The sequence below is a fragment of the Vombatus ursinus genome, unplaced genomic scaffold (assembly GCF_900497805.2).
Source record: "Vombatus ursinus unplaced genomic scaffold, bare-nosed wombat genome assembly UNPS02004868.1, whole genome shotgun sequence".
Lineage (NCBI taxonomy): Eukaryota > Metazoa > Chordata > Mammalia > Diprotodontia > Vombatidae > Vombatus > Vombatus ursinus.
In genome coordinates this window covers 1,525,889-1,550,403 of record NW_020944646.1, presented here as the reverse complement: position 1 = coordinate 1,550,403, position 24,515 = coordinate 1,525,889, and the positions used below count along the sequence as shown (strand labels likewise).

The 24,515-nt window shown below is 33.4% G+C and overlaps 1 protein-coding gene across 1 annotated transcript in view; it reads left to right on the top strand.

Moving 5' to 3' along the window:
- Positions 1-24,515, top strand: part of IL1RAPL1 (interleukin 1 receptor accessory protein like 1) — a 691,792-nt gene that overhangs the window by 85,599 nt on the left and 581,678 nt on the right. The window contains exons 3-4 of the mRNA XM_027842324.1: positions 1,340-1,526; positions 15,769-15,922. Of these exons, the coding sequence (XP_027698125.1) occupies positions 1,340-1,526; positions 15,769-15,922 (341 nt within the window). The remainder of the gene's footprint in view (positions 1-1,339; positions 1,527-15,768; positions 15,923-24,515) is intronic.

Below are 24,515 nucleotides of genomic sequence, written 5' to 3'. Positions count from 1 at the left end.
ATGAAGAGAAAATTGCCTAGTCAAATGGAAAACCAAGGGATGAAAGGTACACAACCAGAACGTGTTACTAGTACCCTTCAAGTATAAGGAAGAAGACAACCAGTACAAAGGCCGTTGTACCTTCCCACTCCATCCAAGCTCTCCCACTACCCTTCCTACCCCCTCAATGCATTGTGGTGAACATTTCGGAGATTTTGGACAAGATTAATAATTGACGGGCATGGCTGGATGCATCATGATCTGCATTGTTGCAGGATAATCTTGGATTTATGTGATCATTTGTCCATTTAAGATAGAATAATAACTACAAAGATGAAAAAAATTAGGAGGTGATAAAGATGATAAAGATAATGGGCAGGTAGGTGGAAAAATACATAGAGTTCTGGGCCTGGAGTCTAGTAAATCTGGGTTCAAATCTGGCCTCAGACACTTATTTGATCCTGTTTGCCTCTGTTTCCTCATCTGTAAAATGAGCTGAACAAAGAAATGGCAAACCACTCCATTATCTTTGACAAGAAAATCCCAAATAGGGGTCACGAAGAGTTGAATGCAACTTGAAAAATGCATAAACAACAACAGATGATGATAGTAATAATAATAAACTAAAATGTATGCAACATTTTACAGTTTATGAATCATATGATGCATCACACAAATAGGTAAGAAAACTCAGATATATTCCCTTATGATTCAATCTGATATTTTAAAATATTTTGTCAAAATATTAAAATATATTAAATATCATTTTAAACATTTTAAAAGATTTTACTTACCCTCTATGTAATATAACACTATATCTTTTTCAATGCTTATATCAGTAACCATTCCCCCCCCTTACAGAAACAAACACTGGTCATGGCAAAATTTTTAAAAGATATTTAATAGTGTCTACCATCATAACTTGTATATGAATCTGCTAAATAAATATTCATACTTAATGAACAAATGAAGAAATAATGTAAGATAATTCAAGTTAGCATAAAATGTGCACAATACAACATCATATTTTGTTTTTGCCTTGATGAATTCTACTTTGTCAAACTGATGGCAGTTTTGGAAAGACAATGAACTTGTATTCAGATGATAAAGTTTCAAGTTCTGTCCTTTCCCCTTACTCGCTTTTCTACTTTATGGAAGTCACTTAGCTTTTCTAAACCTTAGTTTTTGTCATTTGGGAAGATAATAATACCCATTTTTTTCCTGCCTCACAGAGTTATTATTAGGATTGTGGGAATAAAGAAGGTGGAAGTACTTTGACAAAGTGTGAAGCTCTATATGAGTATAAGGCATTATTTCTTTTCTCAACTTATACCACCATTTGTTTTCTGCTTTGTTTCAGAAATTCCACATATTGTATGAAAGTGTCCATTTCACTGACTGTGGGTGAAAATGACACTGGACTCTGCTACAATTCAAAGATGAAGTACTTTGAAAAAGCTGAGCTTAGCAAAAGTAAGGAAATCTCATGCCGGGACATAGAGGATTTTCTAATACCATACAGAGAGCCTGAAATCCTGTGGTATAAGGTAAGGACTAGAGAAGATTGGATTCCTTATAATGAATTATTGTAAAATATTATAATAAATTCTTGTAACAAATTATTGTATCTTGTTATAAATTATAATAAATTATATAATGAATTCTAATAAATTCTTAAATTATTGTTGGGTTTGGAAGTATTTTCAATGTTGTAAACCGTTTAAAGGGACATAATACAGTTTATCTCCTATTCTCTTGAGACTGTGTTGTTTCAATTATTATGAGACTTCTTGTTGCTTTGAAAGGATTTAGTCAGTTTGGTTAGCTATAGGGAAGAACGAACTGTATGAAATCGTGTGTTAACTTTCTCTTTTGAGATGATTGTTATGATTTTTTTTTAACCTCTGTTGATTTGGTCAGAAGTGGAAAACATATCATCTACACATTTTTACCCCAGTGGGATGGACAATACAAGAAGGACCCTAAAAAGAGAATAGCAGCAATTGACTAGAAACTCTCCAGTATAATTGTATGATCATTTCCATTGGATCTTTTTCCAATATGAATCTTATTATTTCTAGTTTTCTGAACTTCCAACTGAAAAAACTGGAGAAAAAAAATTTTTGACAAACCTCATGGAATTTACATAACTGCATTGGAATATAGTTGTTTCTTCACAACTCAAAATAATTTTCATAGATGAAAATAAAAATCTTACCCTTATTTCCCCTGTACATAATTGGAACCTGATACCAATGAAAGACCCAAACTTTCATCAAGTTTATAGAATTATAATATATTCATTAGCTTGTTTATGCAACAAAAATTCTACTTATTGAATATGAATAGAGAACAGTAAAGCTTTCATGTAAAAAATCACTGTGGAATGCTTTATCTGTGGCTGTATAATGTCTGGAAACTATAGATGCTCTCTGGAAGTAGGATATTGGACTTATGAGTAAGTTTTAACCATATACCCTAAAATATTTCCTACATGGCCAACTGGACCAAAATAGCAAGCCACAATTATCCAGTATTCTGGTCCAAATATTTGTTTGATTTTGGAAGGTAATATCATTATGAACCTTATGTGTTCTAGAGTCATCATTCAGAAGTTCTGTAACACATTAAGGTACTGAATTGATTTCTTTTTACTTCAGGTCAGAAATTGATCAGTGGTGCATTTCAGATGCACTGGGTAACTGCTTCTTCTTTAGTTTACATTGCCCCCCTCTTTTTGTATTTTTTGAAAAGCCTGGGTCACATTTCACAGAAGTCCCAGTTTCTTTTTTTTTTCTTTATTACATTGCTACCACCTATTTTAGTCCCTGGCATATGGAAGGTTTTAATAATTATTCATTCACCTCAATGGCTTTTCCAAACTTTTTCATCCATTTTCTGATCTTGTACACCTCCCTTCTACTCCCCCACACCCTCTCAGCTGAGTACTTTGCTTCAGATTTCATGGGGAAAAAAAATTCAAGGCTATTTACCTAGAGCTCCCTCTTCTCCCCTCCTCCTCATCTCATATCACTCAGATGCCTTTTGGCAAATCTCCTTCACCTATGTTTATATGAAGAGGTGACTTTTTTTTCTCTGCCATGGCTAACTTTTCTACATGCACAAGTGAACACATTCCATGCTGGCTTCTCCAGCAAAGTGTCCCCTGACACATTTCTACTTTCACATTCATTTTCACTTTCTCCCTGTCTACTGGCTATTTCATTAATGCCCTCAAATATACCCATGTATTCACCATTAAAAAAAGAAAAAATACTCACTTTACCTGTCCATGCCCACTAGCTATTGTCTTTTATCTCTCCTCTTTTTATGGGCAGCCATCTTGAGAAGATTATAGTAAGTGCCTTCAATTCCTTTCTTCTCACTCTCTTCTTAAACTCTGCAATAAGGCTTCTAACTTCATCATTCAACTGATGCTATTCTGTCTAAAGTTATTAACAATCTCATAATTGCCAAGTCTAATGACCTTTTCTCAATTATCATCATCTTTGATCTATCTGTAGCCTCTGAGACTGTCAGTTAACCTCTTCTCCTTGACTACTGGCTTCTGATCTCTTCAGGTTCCCTTCCTGTCTTTCTGACCACTCCTTTCTCTTTTTCTGCATCCACATCCAGGTCACACCTACTAACCATGAGAGTCCCCCAAAACTCTGCTTCGGGCACTTTTCTGTCCTCTCTATGTATCATTTTGCTTGGTGAGCTCATTAGTTCCCATTGTTTCAGTTATTATTTCTATTCAGATGACTCTCAGGTCAGTTTGTCCAGCCCTAACCTCTCTCTCAACCTCCAGGCTTACATTTCCAACAGCCTTCAAGCATCTCAAACTGGATATAACAGATGTAATGAGTATAGACATATTAAACTTAATATTGCCAAAAATAAACTCATTATCTCTTTCCTCCCCTCTGAAAACTCTCTCCTTTTCCTAAGTTCCCTAATGTTGTCGAAGGTATCACCCCTCCCAGTCACCAGGGTCACAACCCAAATATCATCCTTGATTTCTTACTCTCTCTAATACCCTCCATACCATATCTGTCAAATCTTGTCATTTCTATCTTCATAACATCTGGCAAAAACTCCCCTCTTCTCTCCTGTGACACTGCAACCATCCTAGTGTATGCACTTAGCAATTCACATTTGGACAGTTACAATATCTTGTTGGTTGATCTGTCTACCTCAAATCACACCACTTCAATTCATTTTCTATATGACACTCAGATGACTCTTCCACAATTGCAAATCTGATGATATCAACACCCTATTTAATTAACTACAGTGGCTCTCTATTACTTAAATATAGAATCCTCTGTTGAACTTTCCAAGCCCTGCAAAATCTGACCCCTTCCTCCTTTTCCAGTTTTCTTATACCTTACTACTCTCCCCCATGACCCAATGACGCTGGTCTTCTTGCTGTTCATCAAAATCACACTCTATCTCCTGTCTCTTAGCATTTCCCTTGGCTGTCCCCCATGCTTGCTGAATTTCTCCCTCCTCCTCTTCGCCTACATGTATCATTGGGTTCCTTCAAGTCCTAGATAAAGTTCTATTATGCATAAGAAGCCTTTGCAGTCCTTCTAAATTTTAGTGACTTCTCACTGAAATTACTACAATTTATTCTAATATATATGTTCTTTGTACATAGTTTTTTGCATGTTTTCTCCCTTATTACACTATAAGCTCTTTGAGAGCAGAATCTGTCTTTTTTCCCCTTCTTTTTGTATCTTTATTTAGCATAGTACCTGATACATAGTAGGTACTTAATATTAATTGATTAATTCATTTTAAAATTTTATTTTATTTTAATTATTTTTTATTTATTTTGTCAAATATTTCCCAATTTCATGTAAAAATTTTGACACAATTTTTTAAAATATTTAGATCTAAATTCTTTCCCTCCTGCCTCTCTCCCTTCTTTGAGATGGCAATTTGGTATCAGTTATATATGTGAAATCATGCAAAATATGTTTCATGTTAACTGTGTTTCAAAAAAAAACAAAATAAAACAAAAGTAAAGAAATTTAAAAAAAAAACATGCTTCCATATACATTCAGAGTTCAGCAGTTCTCTTTCTGGAGGTTAATGATGGGTCCATTAGCATTGTCTTAGATCATGGTCTTGATCAGTGTATCTAAGTCTTTCACAGTTGATCATCCTTACAATATTGTTAACTGTTTACAGGTTTCTCCTAGTTCTGCTCACTTAACTTTGTATGAGTTTATATAAATCTATTTAGATTTTTCTGAAACCTGTCTGCTCATCTTTTCTTATAGCACAATAGTATTCCCTTACAACCATTATACCACAACTCATTCAGTCATTCTGTAGGTGATGGGCGTGTTGTCAATATCTAATTCTTTGTCACTACAAAAAAAGTTGATATAAATATGTTTTTGCACAAATGGATCCTTTGCCTTTTTTCTTTGATCTATTTGGTATCCAGATTTATTAGGTATTGCTGGGTTAAAGGATATGCACAGTTTTATAGCCATTTGGACATAATCTCACATTATTCTCCAGAATGGCTGGACTAGTTCACAACTCCACCAGCAGTGAATTAGTGTACCAATTTTTCCACATCTCCTCCAGGATAAATCATTTTCCTTTTGTATCATGCTAGCCAATTTAATATCTGTGAGGTGGTATCTCAGAGTTGTATTAATTGGAATTTCTCTAACAAGTTGTGATTTAGAGAGTTTTTATGTGACTATTGATAACTTTGATTTCTTCTTCTGAAAACTGCTTGTTCGTATCCTTTGACCATCTGCCAACTGAAGAATGACTCTTACTTTCAAAAATTTGTCTCAGTTATCTATACATTTAAGAAATGGAATCTTTTTCAGAGAAACTTACTATAAAATTTTCCCCCACTTTCCTATTTTCCTTCAAATTTTGGCTACATTAGATTTCTTTGTGCAAAAGCTTTTAAATTTCATATAATCAAAATAACCTGCTTTACTTCCCATAATCCTTTCTATCTCTTCTTTGGTCAAAAGTTCTTCCCTTATCCATAGATCTAATTGGTGCATTTTTTTCTATGCTCCCCTACTTTGCTTATGATATCACCATTTATGCCTAAATCATTAATCCATTTTGACCTGTCAACCAGATGGAGTCAACAGAGGAGGCAAGAGACAGGAGAGTCAGGATTCAAACAGAAGTGAGGGAAATGGCTTGCAAGCAAGGTCACATGTGCAGGGGATCCATTCCCCCCCCCCCCAGTGTGTGTGGGGAACCTGCCCTAGTGTGATTAGGCTGGGCCTGTTGGTGCTTGCCCAAGCTCAGGAAAGGTGAGAGCAAAGGATTATTGCTATGCCAAGTGTAGGGCACAGTTTGCTTGCTGGGTCTTAGCTTTTAGAAAAAAAAGGTATCTCTTAATATCTTGGCAGACCTTATCTTCTTATACAATGTAAGTTGTTAGTCACACCTTGTTTTTGCCAAACTACTTTTCAGTTTTCCCAGCAATTTTTGTCAAATGGTGAATTCTTATCCCCAAAGCTTGGATCTTTGGATTTATTAATCACTAGATTACTACGATCATTTATTACTGTGTATTGTATAAGTAATCTACTCCACTGATCCACCACTCCATTTCTTATGCAGTACCACATTGTTTTCATGATTACCACTTTGTAATATAGTTTGAAATCAGGTACTGCTAAGTTGCCTACCTTAAACGTTTTTTTTAATTTGATTCCTTTGATATTTTTGACACTGTTCTTCCAGATTAATTTTGTTAGTTTTCTTCTAGCTCTATAAAACAAGTATTTGGTAATTTGATTGGTATGGCACTGAATAAGTAAATGAATTTTGGGAGAATTGCCATTTTTATTATATTGGCTTGGCCTACCCATGAGCAATTGATATTTTCCAGTGATTTATATCTGACATTATTTGTGTGAAAAATGTTTTCTAATTGTGTTCATGTAATCTCTGGGTTTGTCCTAACAGGCAGAATTCCAAGTCTTTTATATTGTTTATAGTTATTTTAAGTGGACTTTCTCCTTCTATCTCACTGTGGGATTTTTTGGTAGCATATAGAAATTCTGTTGGTATACACACATTTATTTTAATATACTCCAGCTTTACTGAAGTTATTATTCCAAGTAGTTTTTTGTTGATTATCAAGGGTTTTTTTTTTTTAAGTATGTCATCACATCATCTCCAAAGAATTAGAGTCTTACTTCCTCACTGCCTATTTTTATTCCTTCAATTTCATTTTTTGTTCTTTTCTTATTGGTATAGCTAGGAATTCTAGTATAATGTTGAATAGTAGTGGTGGATAGACATCCTTGCTTCAATTTGCATCTTATTGGGATGGTCTCAAGTTAATCCCCATTACAGACAGTGTTTGCTATTGGTTTTGTATGGATACTGCTTATCATTTTAAGAAAGGATCAATTGATTCCTGTGTCTTCTAGTATTTTTAATAGGAATGAGAGTTGTATTTTGTCAAAGGTTTCTTCTATATCTTTTGAGATTATCATATGATATTTGTTATTGTTACAGTTAATGATGTTGATTATTTTTCTAATTATAGAACCCCCACTGCTTTCTTGACATAAATCTCATCTGGTGATAGAGTATGATCTTTGGAATATATTGTTGTAATCTCGTGTTTAAAATTTTATTTAAAATTTTTGCATCACATATGTAACTTATTTCAAATTGCTTACTATTTTAGTAATGGGTAGGGGTGAGAGGGAGAAATTTGGAACTCAAAATTTTATAAAAAATTAATGTTAAAATTATCTTTATATGTAATTGGAAAAATAAAATACTATCAAAATTTTTAAAATAAAATTTTTGCATTGATATTTATTAAAAAACTGTTTTCTTTCTCTGTGTTTGTTCTCTCTGGTTTATGTATCAAAACCCTGTTTGCATCACAAAAGGAATTTTCTATGACTACTTTACCTATTTTAAAAAGAGTTTATTCAGTATTAGGTTTAACTGTTCCTTGAATGCTTGACAGAATTCACTTGTAAATCCACCTGGTCCTGTGCATATTTTCTTGGGAAGCTCATTGATGGCTTATTCATTTTTTTCCCCTAAGATAGATTTGTTGATGTATTCTGTTTCATATTCTGTTAATCTGGGCAATTTGTGTTATTTTATAATATATACATCTATTTCACTTAGGTTTCCAGTTTTACTGGCATTTAAATGGGCAAAATGACTCTTAATAATTGCTTTAATTTTATCCTCATTAATATGAATGTGTTCTTTTCATTTTTGATACCAGTAATGTGGTTTTCTTCTTTTTGGGGGGGGGGACAATTGAGGTTAAGTGACTTACCTAGGGTTACACAGCTAGTAAGTTTCAAGTGTCTGGTCTGAGGCTGGTTTTGAACTCAGGTCCTCCTGACTCCAAGGCCAGTGCTTTATCCATTGCACCACCTAGCTGCCCCACTTCTTTCCTTCTTTTTTTTAAATCAAATTAACCAGTGGTTTAGCTTTTTTATTATTTTCCCCATAAAATTAAGTCCTAGTTTTATTTATGAGTTCAATGTTTTGTTTTGTTTTTTGTTTTTTACTTTCAGTTTTATTCATCTCTCCTTTGATTTTCAGGATTTCCATTTTGTTGTTTAATTGGGGATGTTAATTTGTTCATTTTCTAGTTTTTTTGTTTTGTTTTGTTTTGTTTGTTTGTTTGTTTTTAAGTTGTATATGCAATTCCTAGATCTGTTCTTTGGCTTTTATATTGATATGCACATTAAGAGATATACATTTTCAAGAAAGTAGTGCTTTGGTTGCATACCAAAGATTTTGAAATGTTGTCTCATTATTGTCATTCTCATTTATGAACTACTTGATTGTTTCTATGATTTGTTCTCTGACCCACTCATTCTTTAGGATTAGATTATTTAATCTCTGATTTACTTTTAATCTATGCTTCCAGAGTCATTTTTTAAAGTATAATTTTGGTCTGAAAATATTTCTGATTTTCTGCATTTGGTTGTGAGGATTTTATACCTTACAACATAGTCAATTATTGTGAAGGTGCCATGTATAACTGAAAAAAAAAGTTAAACTTTTTTTTTATTCTTATTCAGTTTCCTCCACATGTCTATCATATCCAACTTTCCTAAGATTCTATTCAACTCCTTGATTTTTTAAAAATGTTATTTTATGGTTAGTTTTATCTAGCTTTGGAAAGGTAAGGTCCCCCCACAAGTATAGTTTTACTCTTAATACTCTTAATACTTAACACTTAATGCCTTTAAGGATTTGGATGCTATGCCATTTGGTGCATTTGTTTAGTATTGATATAACTTCATTGCCTATGGATCCAGCAAGAAGTATCCCTCTTAATTAGGTCTATTTTTGCTTTTGCTTTGTCTGACATCATAATTGCCTCATTTTCCCTTTTAAGTTCAACCGAAGCATAATAGATTCTGCTCCAGCATCTTATTTTTTACTGTCTCTTTGTTTCATGTTTTTGGGGTGTTTTTTGTATATTACATATATATTATAACATTATTTACTCTGATTTCTAATTCATCTTCTATCCAATTTGGTTATTTGGGTGAGTTTATTCCATTCATATTCACAATTACTATCTGCATTTCTCTCCATTCTATTTTCTTCTATCTTTCTCTCTTTTTATGTTGTCCCTCCTCTAAAGTTTCTTTTGACCCTGACCACTACCTTCTTTTATATCCCTTCTTTTATCACTTCTCCCTTTCTCTGACCCCCTTCCCCTCATACTGTTGGATAAGATAGATTTTTATTACCAATTGAGTATTTATATTTGCTTCTTTGAATCAATTTAGATGTGTGAAGTTTAAGTGTTGCCTGCCCCCCCATTTTCTCCTCCACTGTAAAAGCTCTTCCCTCATGTTGTGAAAGACCAACTATATTTTCCTCCATTCTATCCTGCCCCTCTTTTATTCTAGCCTCTCCTTTGCCCCTGTCCCTCCTCAAAAGTGTTCACTTCTGATTTCCTCCTCCCCCAATCTATCCTCCCTTCTACCATCCCCCCTTCTCATATCGCTTTACCCCCTATTTTCCTGTAGGGTAAGATAGATTTCCATACCCAATTGAGCCTGTGCACCTTTTTTATGTGAGATAATTTTCTCCATTCTTCCTCTCACTTCCTCAGTCTTCTAGGGAATCCTTCTTTCTTGCCCAATACAGTCATTTTTTTCTACATCATCCTGACATAATCAACTCACTTTCACATTTTCTTTCCACACAGACTCCCTAATAATGACAGAGTTCTTCAAGGATATGTGCATTATCTTCTCACATAAAGAGGAAAATGGTTTAACTTTATTGCGTTTCTTTTGATTTCACTTTTGTTTCACCTTTTTATGCTTCTCTTGAATCTTGTATTTGAAAGTCAAATCTTCTATTCTGGTCTTTTCATCAGGAATGTTTGAAAGTTTTCTACTTCATTACATTTTCATTTTTCCCCTTGAAGTATTGTACTCAGTTTTGCTGGGGAAGTGATTGTTAGTTGCAATCTCAGATCTTTTGCCTTATGATATATTATATTTCAAACTCTCTGCTTTTTATGTGATAGATGCTAATCTTGTATGGTCCTGACTTAGGCTCCATGTTATTTGAATACTTTCTTCTTGGTTACTTGAAGTATTTTCTCATTGACCTTGGAGCTTTGGAAATTGGAAATAATATTCCTGGTAGTTTTCATTTTGGGAATGCTTTCAGGTTAGGACTGATGAATTCTTTCCATTTCTACTTTATCCTTTGGTTCAAGGATATCTATGAGTTTTCAATAACAATTTCTTGAAATATGACATCTGTTGGATTTCAAGTAATCCAATGATTCTTAAATTATGTTTCCTTGATACTTTTTCAGGTTAATTGTTTTTGAATGAAATATTTCACATTTTCTTCTTTTTTTTATTTTTTTGACTTTGATGGACCATTTTTTTGGATGTGTAATGGAGTCATTAGCTCCTACTTGCCCAATTTGGCCAATTTTTTTTTGTGAGACAGTGAGGTGAAGTGACTTACCCAGAATCACACAGCTAGTAAGTGTCAAGTGTCTGAGGCCAGATTTGAACTCAGTTCTTCCTGAATCCAAGGTCAGTGCTCTATCCACTGTGCAATTCTGCTGCCTCCAATTCTGTTTTTTAACGTGTATTTTCATCAGAAAATTTTTGTACCTCTTTTTTTTCCATTTGACCAATTTTCTTTTTTAAGGCATTATTTTCTTAAATAATGTCACTCTTACTATTTTTTAAATGTATTTTCATATTTTTTTACTTTCATTTCTTTCCTTATTTTTTTTCTTTATCAGTTTTACTTGATTTTGAAAATAATGTTTTTAGCTTTTTAGGGAATTTTTGTTGCACTTGTGTCCAACTTATGGTTTTCTTTGAGCCTTTGCTTTTGCTTATTGGATTTCATTGTCTTCTTCTGAGCTGTTTCCTGCTCTTTCCTATCATCATAGGAATTTTTTTTTATGGCAAGGTACTCTTGTTGTTGTTATTTTCTCATATTTTTCCACCTTTTTTCTTGATTTTGAACTTAATGTTTGGGCTCTGTTTCAAGGATGGTTGGAGGTAGAGGCAATGTCTCATGGTTCAGGTTTATTTTGCACTGCTGTTTTCAGAGTTAGTTCGAAAGGTTTGGAAGTTTGGGGCACCTCCAAGTTAGTGTGATCTGAGGAGAGGTGAGGTCACTGTTCTCTTAGTCTGTCCACTGCTCCTTACTCAGGAAGGGTCCCTGATCTCTTGGGATTGCAACTGATGCTGCTCCTCAGGGTTCTTGATCCCTTCTTGAGTGCAAAAATGATACTACCCTTCATGGATTCCACTCCCCCTTGTCTAAAAGTGCTTCTCCTTTGAACTAAGATGCAGAAGTCAGCATAAGCAATTGAGTTGCTAAGCACTACATCCAGTGTTAGCACAGGAATCCCCTGTAGTTTCTTTCTGACATATTGCCATCTCACTCTCTCTGGTCTGGGAGCTCCTGATGCTGTTGCTGCTTCTGTCACCACCACCTCATCCCACACTAGTGTTTAATCCTTGTAGGCTCTGGGTCACTCTCCACCCCCATGTCACAGATCTCTCTTTTCAAACTCCTTAGTTCTCTTGGGCTTTTAGAATGTCTTACTCTTATCTTTTTTTTTGACTCTACCACTCCAAAATTTGATTTGAGGTGTTATTTTAAAGTTATTTGCATGGGAAAGTTGTGAGGGCTCAGCTGAGCACTTTCTCTACTCTGTCATCTTGGCTCTGCTCCAGAGGTTGATTTTTTTTTTAAAATCAGTGTTTGTATTTTGTTTGAACTTCCTCAAAGTTCAAATTTTAAGATACTATTGTATCTTTGCCTGTCTGAATCCATGAGTTGACTTTTTATTATGCTAAAGAGTTTGTGGTAATTTTTATCTAGGCTTGTGTGAGTCTAACTAAGCATATTGTATCATACTTTCCAGTTTTACATCCATAGCAGCTGGGTATTGACAGTTCTACAGCTGAATATCTAGGCCATTACAGGATTTTTATGAATGGAATCAGAAATAGAGAGAAAACATCATTAAAGAGGAATATATAGAGTTTATGATTAAATTAAACCATGAGCTAAACTCGTGCTTTATAAGTCACTAACTTTAAGTAATTAACAAGTGAAATGAATATGAAATGATCAGGATAGCAAATCATAGATTAATATTATTAGCCTCATTTACTTGAATCAGTCATTATTTTTGTCTGTTTCAGCATTTTCTAAAGAATTTTCTCAAAGGTTTCTTAAATTTCAAGAGTCATTTATCCTTTTAATACCAGTTTCCTTTCAAGCTAGTTAACTGAACTAAATGTAATTCAATTCAACTTTCATATATTAAGCTTGTGTTTTGGGCAAGACAGAGTTCCAGGTCCTAGTGATACAAAGATTATGACTACACTGAAAATTATACTAGGTAGAATTTGACAGGGGAAAAATACTCCAAACAAAGTATCCTAGTAAAACATGAAGAAGGAAAGAAAACTTGGAGCTAGGGTTATCAGAGAAGGGTACACCACAAAGAGAATAAAATTTAGAAATGGAACAAATTGCATGGACTATATAGTCCAATTTATACCTAGACAAGAATCCCATCAATACCTCAAGTGGTCAATGAACTTTTGCTAGAAGACTTCTTGTAAACAGGGGACCTATTACAAACAAAGGCAATGAATTTCCCTCATGTATACCCCTAATTGTTAGAAAGTTTTTCTTTTCTTTGCAGTAAGCCTACATCTGCTTTTCTGCAACTTCTACTCATTGCAAATATCTGCAATCTGAGACCAACCAGAACAAATCTCATCTCTTGTCCTTGTGATGGCCCTTCAAGTACTTGAACACAGTAATTATGTCCTTTCCTAAGCCCTCTTGTCTTTTTTTGGTGGGAGGGGAAGAATCCCCAATTCCTTCAACTAATTCTAAAATAATACGATCTCAAAATTCTTCACTATCCTGGTTACCCTTCTCTGGATGTTCTCTAGTTTGTCAATGTCCTTCTTCAAACATCGTGCCCTTAACTTAGAGCAATACTCCAAACGTGATCTTTCTAGGGCAGAGTACACTGTCAGGGTATCAAAGGGTATTTTAAAACATTGATTTTAATATGTAATTTTAGCAAAAAAAAAATAAAGGATAATATGAAGGATGGATTGTGCTAATGAAAATAGAGGTATAATAGGAAGGTTTAGTTAATGTAATGATACTCAAGATTTACTTTAAAAATGTTCTATAATTTAGGTATTCATTCCAGTTTTGTCCTTACTACATCTGAGGTTATATTTTCATCTTATGTTTATTGAATACATTTTCATTCTCTCTCTCTGTCTCTCTTTCTATCTCTCTTTCTCTTTCACACATACACACACAAATCTTTATTTTTCTCTGAATGTCTCTAGTACTATTAACTGCACTCATTAAAACAGTTGCTTCAGTTAATAATATATTGAATGGATTCCTTTGTAAATAAACTCCCTCTAAATTAAAATAGTGATATTTCTGTCAAAGCCATCTTCCCTCAGTCTTATCTGTCACATTTCTCTAACAGGGCCACTTAGTGTCACTACTTTTTTGGTGGCAATTTCTCTTGACATCCCAATATGCAACCTTACAGGGCTACTCTCATCTTTTCTTAACATAGAGTGACACGCTTGGAATTTCATCAAAACCTAGCTATTTTCACATTTAAAAATTCTTCATGAAAAAAGATGTCTTATGTATAAGAATAGACTATTTTATTTTTCTTTATGATTATGGTGTGATATGAATAAATATTTACAAATAAGAGATGGCCTGGTGAAGTGGAGAGAGAGTTAGCCTCAGAAGCAAGGAAATCAGGGTTAAATCCTACTTCTAACATTAATCATATGACCCTGAGGAAGTTCCTTAATCTATTGATGTAGGATTCTTGGACTGTAAGTTTTAGAACAAAGGCAGTTTTGCATTAGCAGGATATTTTCCCTCATCAAAAGTTCCTTATAACAATGAAATTAGAGGTCTAGCTCTATCCTTAAAAGGTATAAATGAAATATCCATTAGGGCAAAATAAGACACAATTTTGGATGTGGCATATCTGTTGCCTTAATAAGAAGAACGACAGAGGTGATGTCATTTAAACTTTTGCTTCCTCAACTATGCACCTTACTTAGCTCATCACCTCAGAGAGAATTGACCATTACTATTTAGAAGATAAACTAAGCCTGTATTCAGTATTAAATGACTACAGATCTTGAATTGGTCTTTTTGGTTATAGAGCAACACCAGCATCAGCTTAGAATATGAAGACTATAACTTTTGTATATGAGGTATAGTTTTTGTATTGAGAACTTTATGCCCTTAGTTGTAACACTATAGTCATTACAATATAAATTATATATTCTAAGTGGATAATAAGAGAATGTACAACCTAAAAAGTATAGTAAAATTCTGTAAAACTGAGACTTTTGATGGAATACAGCATGTCTGTTTCAATAAAACCACTTGGAAATATAAGTAAAACTAAGCAACAGAATGTCATATTGGCATTATATAGGAAAAGAATTAGCCTGCTGAACTTAATATGAGTTATACGTAATATGAGTTATACAAATGCATGCATGTGCCTAATGTGTTTATAAGCATAATGTGAATTGTATTTTATATTATATTTCACATATTTTTTTAACCTGATAACAATGACTCATAGAAGTCATTATGCAAATAATTATGTTATGCAGAAGGAATCTGCATTCTCTGGAAAAAATGATTTTTTTATAAATCTAGCAAGAGTAAACAAAAACATATATACATCTTTAGCTGAAATAATTGGATAGATTCCCCACCCCCAAATGCAAAGTCAATAATCCATTATTGGTGGTCCACAAAATTTGTATTTGAAAAAAAAATGTTCAGATACTTTTCATTACCTCTGAAAAGTGTATTTAGCTTTCATTTCAGAAATTTGGCTTGAGTAATAAGATGTCTGTTCCCCAAAACATAAATTCTTATGCATCATGAAGAAATTAAAATTTGACATGCAAAAAATAATGAAAGTAGAAATGTATTAAGCTACAATATATTACATATACAAAATTTAGATATTTACAAACTATTTCATATCAATGTACTAGTAGGATTGATATAATCTTCTGATAAAACATTTTAATGAAAAATATCATCATCTATACATATTTATATGTTGGGGGGTAACAGAAAATAGGAGAACTTCCTCAAAAACTTTTACATGCAATATCAATAACTTTTTTTATTTGAGTAATTTAAAATGAAATAGATATTTGTGACCTATTTTTCTTTATACAGGAATGCAGGACAAAAACATGGAGGCCAAGTATTGTGTTCAAAAGGAACATTCTACTTATACGAGAGGTTAGAGAAGATGACATTGGAAACTACACATGTGAGCTAAAATATGGAGGCTTTGTTGTTAGAAGAACCACTGAACTCACTGTGACAGGTAAGTACACAAATTAATATCTGAGGTTTTATTCCTTGTTGAAGGTATACTCTATGTCAGGGATTGGGAATCTGAGGCCTCAAGGCCACATATGGCCCTCTAGGTCCTCAAGTGGGGCCCTTTGACTAAAACTTCACAGAACAAATCCCCTCAATAAAAGAGTTTGTTATATAAAACTTGTACTCAATCAAAAGGCTGCACCCAAGGACCTAGAAGGCCACATGTGGCCTCTAGGCTGCAGGTACCCCACTCCTCCTATATACTCTGCAAGTTAGACTTGACCAAGTGAGAAAGAGTGAATTGTGAATGTCTACCATCTCTAGAATGAAAAAAATTTGTACTGAAATCAAGTTGAAAATATTAAAGTGTCACATTCATAGCACTGTAAGGAATTTTGAGATATGCAATGCCACAAACAGAAAATTTACACTGTACCTATTCACAGAAACTTTTGAAAATACATTAAAAAAATTTACTTCTTTTGGATCATTTGGTTTTACTATCAAATATTTTCTAAGTACAGGTTACTCCTACATTTGTGTTCAGTTTAGAATAGCAACTGGTTTTTCTTTTACATGTCATATTCTATTACTTAATGATCTAATATGTTATTCTTTGTAAATAACTAAAGATTTTATCATCTGGAATACAATAACTGTGAAATTATGTCAGGTATGATATATAAAGTCAATATAGTTAATGGAGTAGAGGACCAAGATTCAAAAGAAAGCACTAGCTCTTGTTCCACCAAATACTAAATGAATCAATCCCTTAACTTCTCTGGGCCTCATTTTCATCACCTGGAAAATGGAGACAATGATATCTATCATAATTTTCTTACAAGATCAAGTCATTTGACATATGTTAAGGAACTCTGTAAATGTTAAAACGTAAGACAAATGTGACACATCATCATTATTGTTCATATATGCCATGCAAAATAAATATGCAGAATTACTTGTATACTTAATCCTAACCTTAAGTGGAAATTGTTCCCATGAAAGAAAAAGGGGTACAGAATGGATTGTGAAATGAGGATTTTCAAGGATTTAGCCCTTTTAAAAAATGCTAAAGAAATGAAAATGACACATTTCAGAATTATATTTAAAATACAGAATCTTCAAAATGTGACACATTAAGGAACATTGTTACTTTTTCTCCTTATTGTGGAGTTTTCCAGCTCATATTGTTTGCAATTCAGTGGGAAGAATAAAAGACAAGTTATTTTTGTTTTTCTAAAGCACTTGAAAGCACAGGTATAAGAGTAAAAATTGTAAGGACTGTGACCATCATTTCATCCTTAGTTGATATGTACAAAATTTGTAAAGATTGTTTTGGCAAAAAATACTTAATATCTGTTTTTGCAGAGCTTTTTTTCTCATTTTCTTATGAAATATGTTTTTGCTTTCATATAAAATACTTTAAGGACAATGAGTTTTGGATGTCTGTCACTTATCTTAATTCTGCAATATTTTCTCTGGACATTATTTTTATTTGAAGAGCCTTTAAGAAAATACGTTGTGTTACTTTCAATATATTGCCCAGTCAAATGGAATTCATTTCTTTTTTGAATGTGACAGGTACCATCTTAGAGATACCAATGGAAAAATTGATTGTCACAAAGCTTACGTTTGGATGAAATACAGACTGAAAGCTCTTGGACTATATTTGATTTATACCGGTGGTAGACAGTTGACTTTTGCAGGAAATGAATGATGGAGGCACTTGAGTAATAAACAGATTTTCAGCTTTTCAGGATATAGTAGTTCAGAATATATACACACAAACACACAGACACACACAAACACACATATACATACATACATTTACATACACATGTATGTAGAAATATATCTATATACACACATATATTCAGAGTGTATATGATTTACTGTGGGATAGTATCATTAATTGGTTCTAAAAATTATGTTAAGTGAAATGAAGCTATGGTAAGAAGGGCAGTTAATTCCCTAGAAATAATAATAGAAATGAATAAGTGACCAACTGATGTTACAATTAGGATTTTGTGACTTTTTGATGAGGTTTGCTATAAAGTGTTCATAATACTGTTGCAAAACGACAATAGTTAGGGCAAACTTAAATATAGGATTTCCCTTCATTTTGGAATTCTACTACTTAATAGCTCTGTCTGGAAATGAAATCTGAATTAATACTTTAACACTGCACTCAACTATCTTGCCAACAGCCTAATGAAAAATGTCTGATAAATGTTCCTATGTTGCATTTCCTTTATAATATAGATTGAATTTTCTTTCCTTCTGAAATCTGCCAATCATTATTGAAGTGGTGTCTCTCAGGTGCAGAAATTTTGATAAGAGAAGTTTAATCATCAGTGTAATGGAATATGGGGGAAAGATGCCTTCTGAGAAGAAAATAGGAGCCAATTTCTAATCTTTCTTCATTGGCTTATAAAGTCAGCCTAAAACAAACCCTTGGTATTAAACTTTTTTCTTCCACTGATTCTATGAATCTAAACCACTATGACAGGTATTTTTCAAGTAGTAAGACATAAAAAGAAGAAATTTCAACTAAACTCCTATTTAACAAAATGTCTCCTTTCCATCCATCAAAGGAAAGAAGTATTTCCTCATAGTAGGGAAGAAATTGAGAATGTTTCACTAGGAAAAATTGCCATCCAACCAAATAGCATGGAGTCTATTCTATTTGAGTTCTACACACACTGATTTAGGTAAAAAAGATTTGACAATATCTACAATTTTGTATGAATGGGACAGCTGCCTGTTCAGGATTGTGAATAGTACATATGAAGATGCATTTTAGGTATTACCATAAAGTCTATTGAATGTGCAAATTTATTCATATCAAAATGCTTTAAATGATATGACATGCTAACATATTTCCTATGCATATAGCCGAAGGTGATTCCAATTCTTGAGACATAAATCATGTCAGTCAGTAAAGCTGCAATGGTGGATAGGTCTCTGAATGATAGTGATTCATTGTTTGATATACTTTAATGTTCAGTCCATCATGATCACACTTCCCTAAAAGTATAATATCATCCTTTTTTTTTCACCATTGGTGAATGTTTTTCTTATGAAATTTTTTAAAGCCAGGTAGAAAATTTATTTTCTAAATCAAAAGTCATTAATATGATGAAATAAAGTACAATAAAATTTCCCCTAAAAGACACAAAGTATCAATGGGGTTTATTATTGCCAGCATTGTTTAGCAACTTGTTAAGTCTTTTACATTTAATAGTTTTTGAATGGATAGCATAATGACTGACAGAAATGTATATCATGGTATATAAAGTTACACATCACATATAATCAGTGTATATGTTTATAATATGCATGCTTTATTTTATATTGATACACATACATATTACAAAATATGTATACACATACACAAACACATTAAATAGGAAAGAATTTATACATACATATATGTACATATGTGTTTATATGTATGTATACATACATATATTTTTAACGTACATCACATAAATATGTCCCCATGGAATTTGGGGTGATTTTGTTTGTTTTTAATAACAAATATTTTATCATAGTAGAAAATATTTTTTAACATCTAGTTTATATTTCAGTGTTATTAAGTTAGTGGTGAAACACAAAAAAATAGTTGATATTACTATTCAGAGGCTGTCAGTGATTGACATACTCATTTATTGTAGCATGTGCTAGTCAACCAATTCAACTCATACTCAACTCAAACCAAATATCCCACCCATTCTTATCTCTTGGCTCCTGATAACACAGAAGGTCCCTGTAATGTACTCAGACTATCAGCTCTTCTACTATACAACTGATTGAGGCTTGGCTAGGAAAATAGATGGTATTCTTATCCTTCTGTGAACCACAACTATATTCATAAGATCCCTGATGTTGAGCTGAAAAAGACCTCAGGGATCATCTAGTCCAGCCTTCTTATGAAAGATGGAGAAACTGAGGACCAGAGAGATGAAGTGACTTGTTCTGGGTGGCACAGGTTGTACAGAACAGAGCAGGAACTCAAATTGAAGTCTTATGAGTTCAGGTTCAGCACTCTTTCTTCTGTACCGCCATGCTCCCCAACACCTCATCTTCCCAATTCCATCAGTTTAACTTTTTTTCCTTTCTGGCTTAAATAAAGAAGGAGTTAATCTTTTGGAACTGCATATACCTCTTTGCAATACAAGAGACTGATTAAAGATGTGCCTGTACTCACTAGGTTAGGTCAGATCAAAAGGTCTCAAAGGAAGAAAATAGGCATTTATTAAGTGCCCATTATAGCTAGGCATTGTGTTAAGAGCTTTACAAATATGTATCTTCACTATAAACCTGGGAGTTAGGTGCTTTTTAGTTGTATTTCACAGTTGAAGAAAATGAGTCAGGCATATTAAATGACTTCCCCATGATCACTCAGCTAATAAGTGCCTGAGTCTAGATTTGAACTCTAATCTTCTAGTGTTCTGTCCTCTGTTCTACCTACCTGGCTCTGGGCTAGATTTGGAATGAGTCAATTACTTTACTGGTCTTAAGACTATTTACAAATAAATGAGCATAATTTCTAAAGTATTCTCTCTTTTTCAAAAAAAAAAACTGAAATAGCTATATTTCTCAACCACTGGTGATGTGAGGATTGAATTATTTACATTCCCTTTGCTTTCAGAATGACAAATACGACAGTTGTGGAAGGCTCTGGGCAGCTTGTTTGACCTCTGTCATGTACCTACCTGCTCTGCTTCCTAAGCAAAAGAGCAAATTTGCATGCATATACCATCTTTTCTTAACTTTTCTCTTGATTTTCTTTGTTGTCTAGGGTTAAAATGAATGTGAAATATAGTCTTTTCTCATGTTCCTCGCAAGTAGGTATGTGAGTATGGATGGATTAGCATAGTTCACATTGAAATGCAGATTTCTCATCTTTATGAACTCTTCCCAGTCAATTTACATATTTTTATTAATATATTTTCCTGAAGTTATCCACAAACATTTTAGTTGCCTATGGCCTAGAAATAGTCCTTGTCTTTTGAAAAAGACATTTTTGCCTCTGTGATTTATTGGGGCTCAATTTGAAAAAAGTGTCATTTTGATTGTTGGCAAAGAATCTGGGCATTAAAGGAAGGTTGAAACATAGTTTCATTTTGGGATTGAGAGAAGTCCTCTTCTATATTCCCACTACTAGAACTGGAGTAAAGTTTTGGTTGCAAATATAATTATACTTTATAGATAGATCCTATAAAAAAGAATCTGTCTCTATTGCCTCTGGAAAGAGAACATTTGGTTCAAAAAATTGGAAGTTTGAGGTGAGACCAAGAAGAGCACTAGGCAGAAGTAACTTGTCACTATAACCTAGCATTCACTACTTGAACATCATAGAACTTTCAAATTAGTTTCAAAAGTATTTATTGTAAAAAGCTCAGATCATTTTGGAGATCTTATTCTCTGAGAAAGAGAATCTTGTAGTCAGAAAGACTGAATGAAGCTGTTGGAGACCATTTTAAAGTGATTATTGAATTTTTAAGGAGTTTCAGTTATCATCCATTTCTTCTTGCTGCCTTCAGTAAGCTAAAGCAAAAGAAATTGAAATTCTCCTTTCCTCTTCTTTCTTTCTCTCTCTCTCTCTCTCTGTCTCTGTCTCTCTCTCTCTCTCTCCCCTTTTTCTTTTTTGAAGTAGCAACTCAGTTTTTCATTATGTGCAATTGTGTTAAAAGAAAGGGGCATTTCTCAAATTCTTTATGCAATTCTAAGCCATGCAGTAAGCACAACATTTTGTTCATTATAAAGGTGCTTGGGGTAATTGACTCTGAAGGGGATCATAGGGACTGTTGTCTTACTGGGGAATAGGGAACACCAGCATTCTGTTCTTTACTGGTAATATTTCCCTGCTTGCTATCCTCTATTCAAGTATTGTTATGGCATGGCCTTTGGAAGTACAGATGAGTCTGATTCTTCTTCCATATGCCTCTTTTAAGAACTTAAAAATAGCTACTATTCAACACATTATATTTTTATGGCCTCCAACATCTTGATTTTCTTGTCCTATGCATTCCCCAGTTTCTCATCCAATGTCCCTCTTAAAGTGTAGTCCCTATTACTGAACACTGCACTCTACATATATTGTAACAAGAATAGTTACCATATAGCCGTAACTTCAAATAATATAAATGTTATACTTCTATTAATTAGTCAAAGATTGAATCAGCATTATGGAAGTTGTCATACTCTTTTTTTCTTATTTATTATTTTTCCAATTACATGTAAAAAAATTTTTAACATATCTTTTCAAATTTTGTGTTCAAAATTCTCTTTCTCCTCCATTGAGAATGCAAGCAATTTGACATAGGTTATACATGTCTAGTCATGCAAAACACATTTTCATGTAAGTCATTTTGTGGAGAAAAAAACAGGCAAAACATACAAATAAAGAAAATAAAGAAAAAAAAGATCTTTGATCTGCATTCAGGCTCTACCAGTTCTTTCTCTGGAGATGGACAGCATGTTTCATCATAAGTCCAACAGAATTTTTTGGGTCATTGTATTGCTGCTAATAGCTAAGTCATTCATAGTAGATCACCATACAATATTGTTGTTACTGAGTACAAGGGTCTCCTGGTTCTGCTCATTTCACTTTGCACCAGTTCATGTTGCCTTTCCATGTTTTTTTTAATCTGAAATCATCCTGCTCATCATTTATTAAAGTACACTAGTATTCCATCAGAATCATATACAACAACTTGTTCAGTCATTCCCTAATTTATGGGCATCTCTTTAATTTCCAAGTCTTTACCACCACTAAAAGAGCTGGATTAAATATTTTATACACATAGGTCATTTTCCTTTTTCCTTTTTATCTTTCAGATAAAGACCTAGTAGTAGTATTGCTTGCTCAAAGGGTATGCATGGTTTTATAGCTCTTTGGGCATAGTTCCAAACTGCTCTTCAGAATGGTTAAATCAGTTTAAAACTTCACCAACAGTACATTAGTTTTAATTTTCCCACATCCCCTTCAGCATTTGTCATTTTCTTTTTCTGTCATATTAGCCAATCTGACAGGTGTGAGGTAGTAGCTCAGAGTTATTTTAATTTGCATTTCTCTCACCTATAGTGATTTAGAACATTTTTATATGGCTATAGATAGCTTTGATTACCTTGTCTGAAAAGTGCCTGTTCATATCATTTTATCATTTATCAATTAAGGAACAGCTCTTATTTCTATAAATTTGACTCAGTTTTCTATATGTTTGAGAAATGAAGTCTTTATTCCAAAAACTTACTGTAAATTTTTTTTCCACAGTAGTGATGATCAATTTCCCTCCATCTTATTTTTCCCATTTCTTCTATTCTCTCTCTCCTTTTACCTTGTTCATTCTCAAAAGTATTTTGTTTCTGACTTTTACTTTCCTCAAACTGCCCTCCCCTGTATCAGCTCTGCCCCCTTCTCTTATCCCCTTTCCTTCCTACTTTCCTGTATGGTAAGATAGATTTCTCCACTGAACTGAATGTATATATTATTCACTCTTTGAGCCAATTCTGATGAGAGTAAAATTCATATGTTCCCCTCCCTGCTTCCCCCATTTTCCCAACCACTGTAAAATCTCTTCCAGGCCTTTTATATGTCAGATAATTTATTCCATTCTACCTCTCCCTTTCCATTTCTCTCAGTGCATTCTTCTTTCTTATCCCTTAATTTTATTTTTTTTTTAATAATCATACTACCACATTTAACCTACACTTCTGCTTTCTGTCTATACTCCTTCTAACTGTCCTAATAAAGAGAAAATTTTTAGAAGTCACAAATATTTTCCCATATAGGAACATAAACAGTTTGACCTTTTCAAATCTTTTATATTTTTCTTTCCTGTTTACCTTTTATACTTCTTTTGCAGCTTATATTTGAAAGTCAAATTCTCTATTCTGGTCTTTTCATCAGGAATGCTTGAATGTCCTCTATTTCATTAAATCTCCATTTTCCCCTTATGCTCAGTATTGCTGGGTAAGTGATTCTTGACTGTAATCCTAGCTCTTTTGCCCTCTGGAATATCATATTCAAAGCCCTCTGCTCCGTTAATATAGAAAATTCTAAAGCTTGTGTTTTCCTGACTGTGGCTCCATGATATTTGAATTGTTTCTTTTTCACTGCTTGCAGTATTTTCTCCTTGATCTGGGAGGTCTGGAATTTGGCTATAATATTCCTAAAAGTTTTCATTTTGGAATCTCTTTCAGGAGGTGATCAGTGGATTCTTTTAATTTCTATTTTACCTTCTAGGTTCCACAATATCAGGGCAGTTTTCCTTGATAATTTCTTTAAAAATGATGTCTAGGTGTTGTTTTTATCATGACTTTCAGGTCATTCAATATTTCTTAAATTATATCTCCTGAATCTGTTTTTCAGGTGAGTTGTTCTTTTTTTTCAATGATGCAGTTCACATTTCTTCTATTTTTTTTCATTCTTTTGATTTTGTTTGATTGTTTCTTGATGTCTCATAAAATCATTAGCTTTTGCTTGCCCAATTTGAACTTTTAAGGAATTCTTCTCTTCATTGAGCTTTTGTGCCTCCTTTTCCATTTGGCCAGTTCTACTTTTCAAGACATTCTTCTCTTTCTTG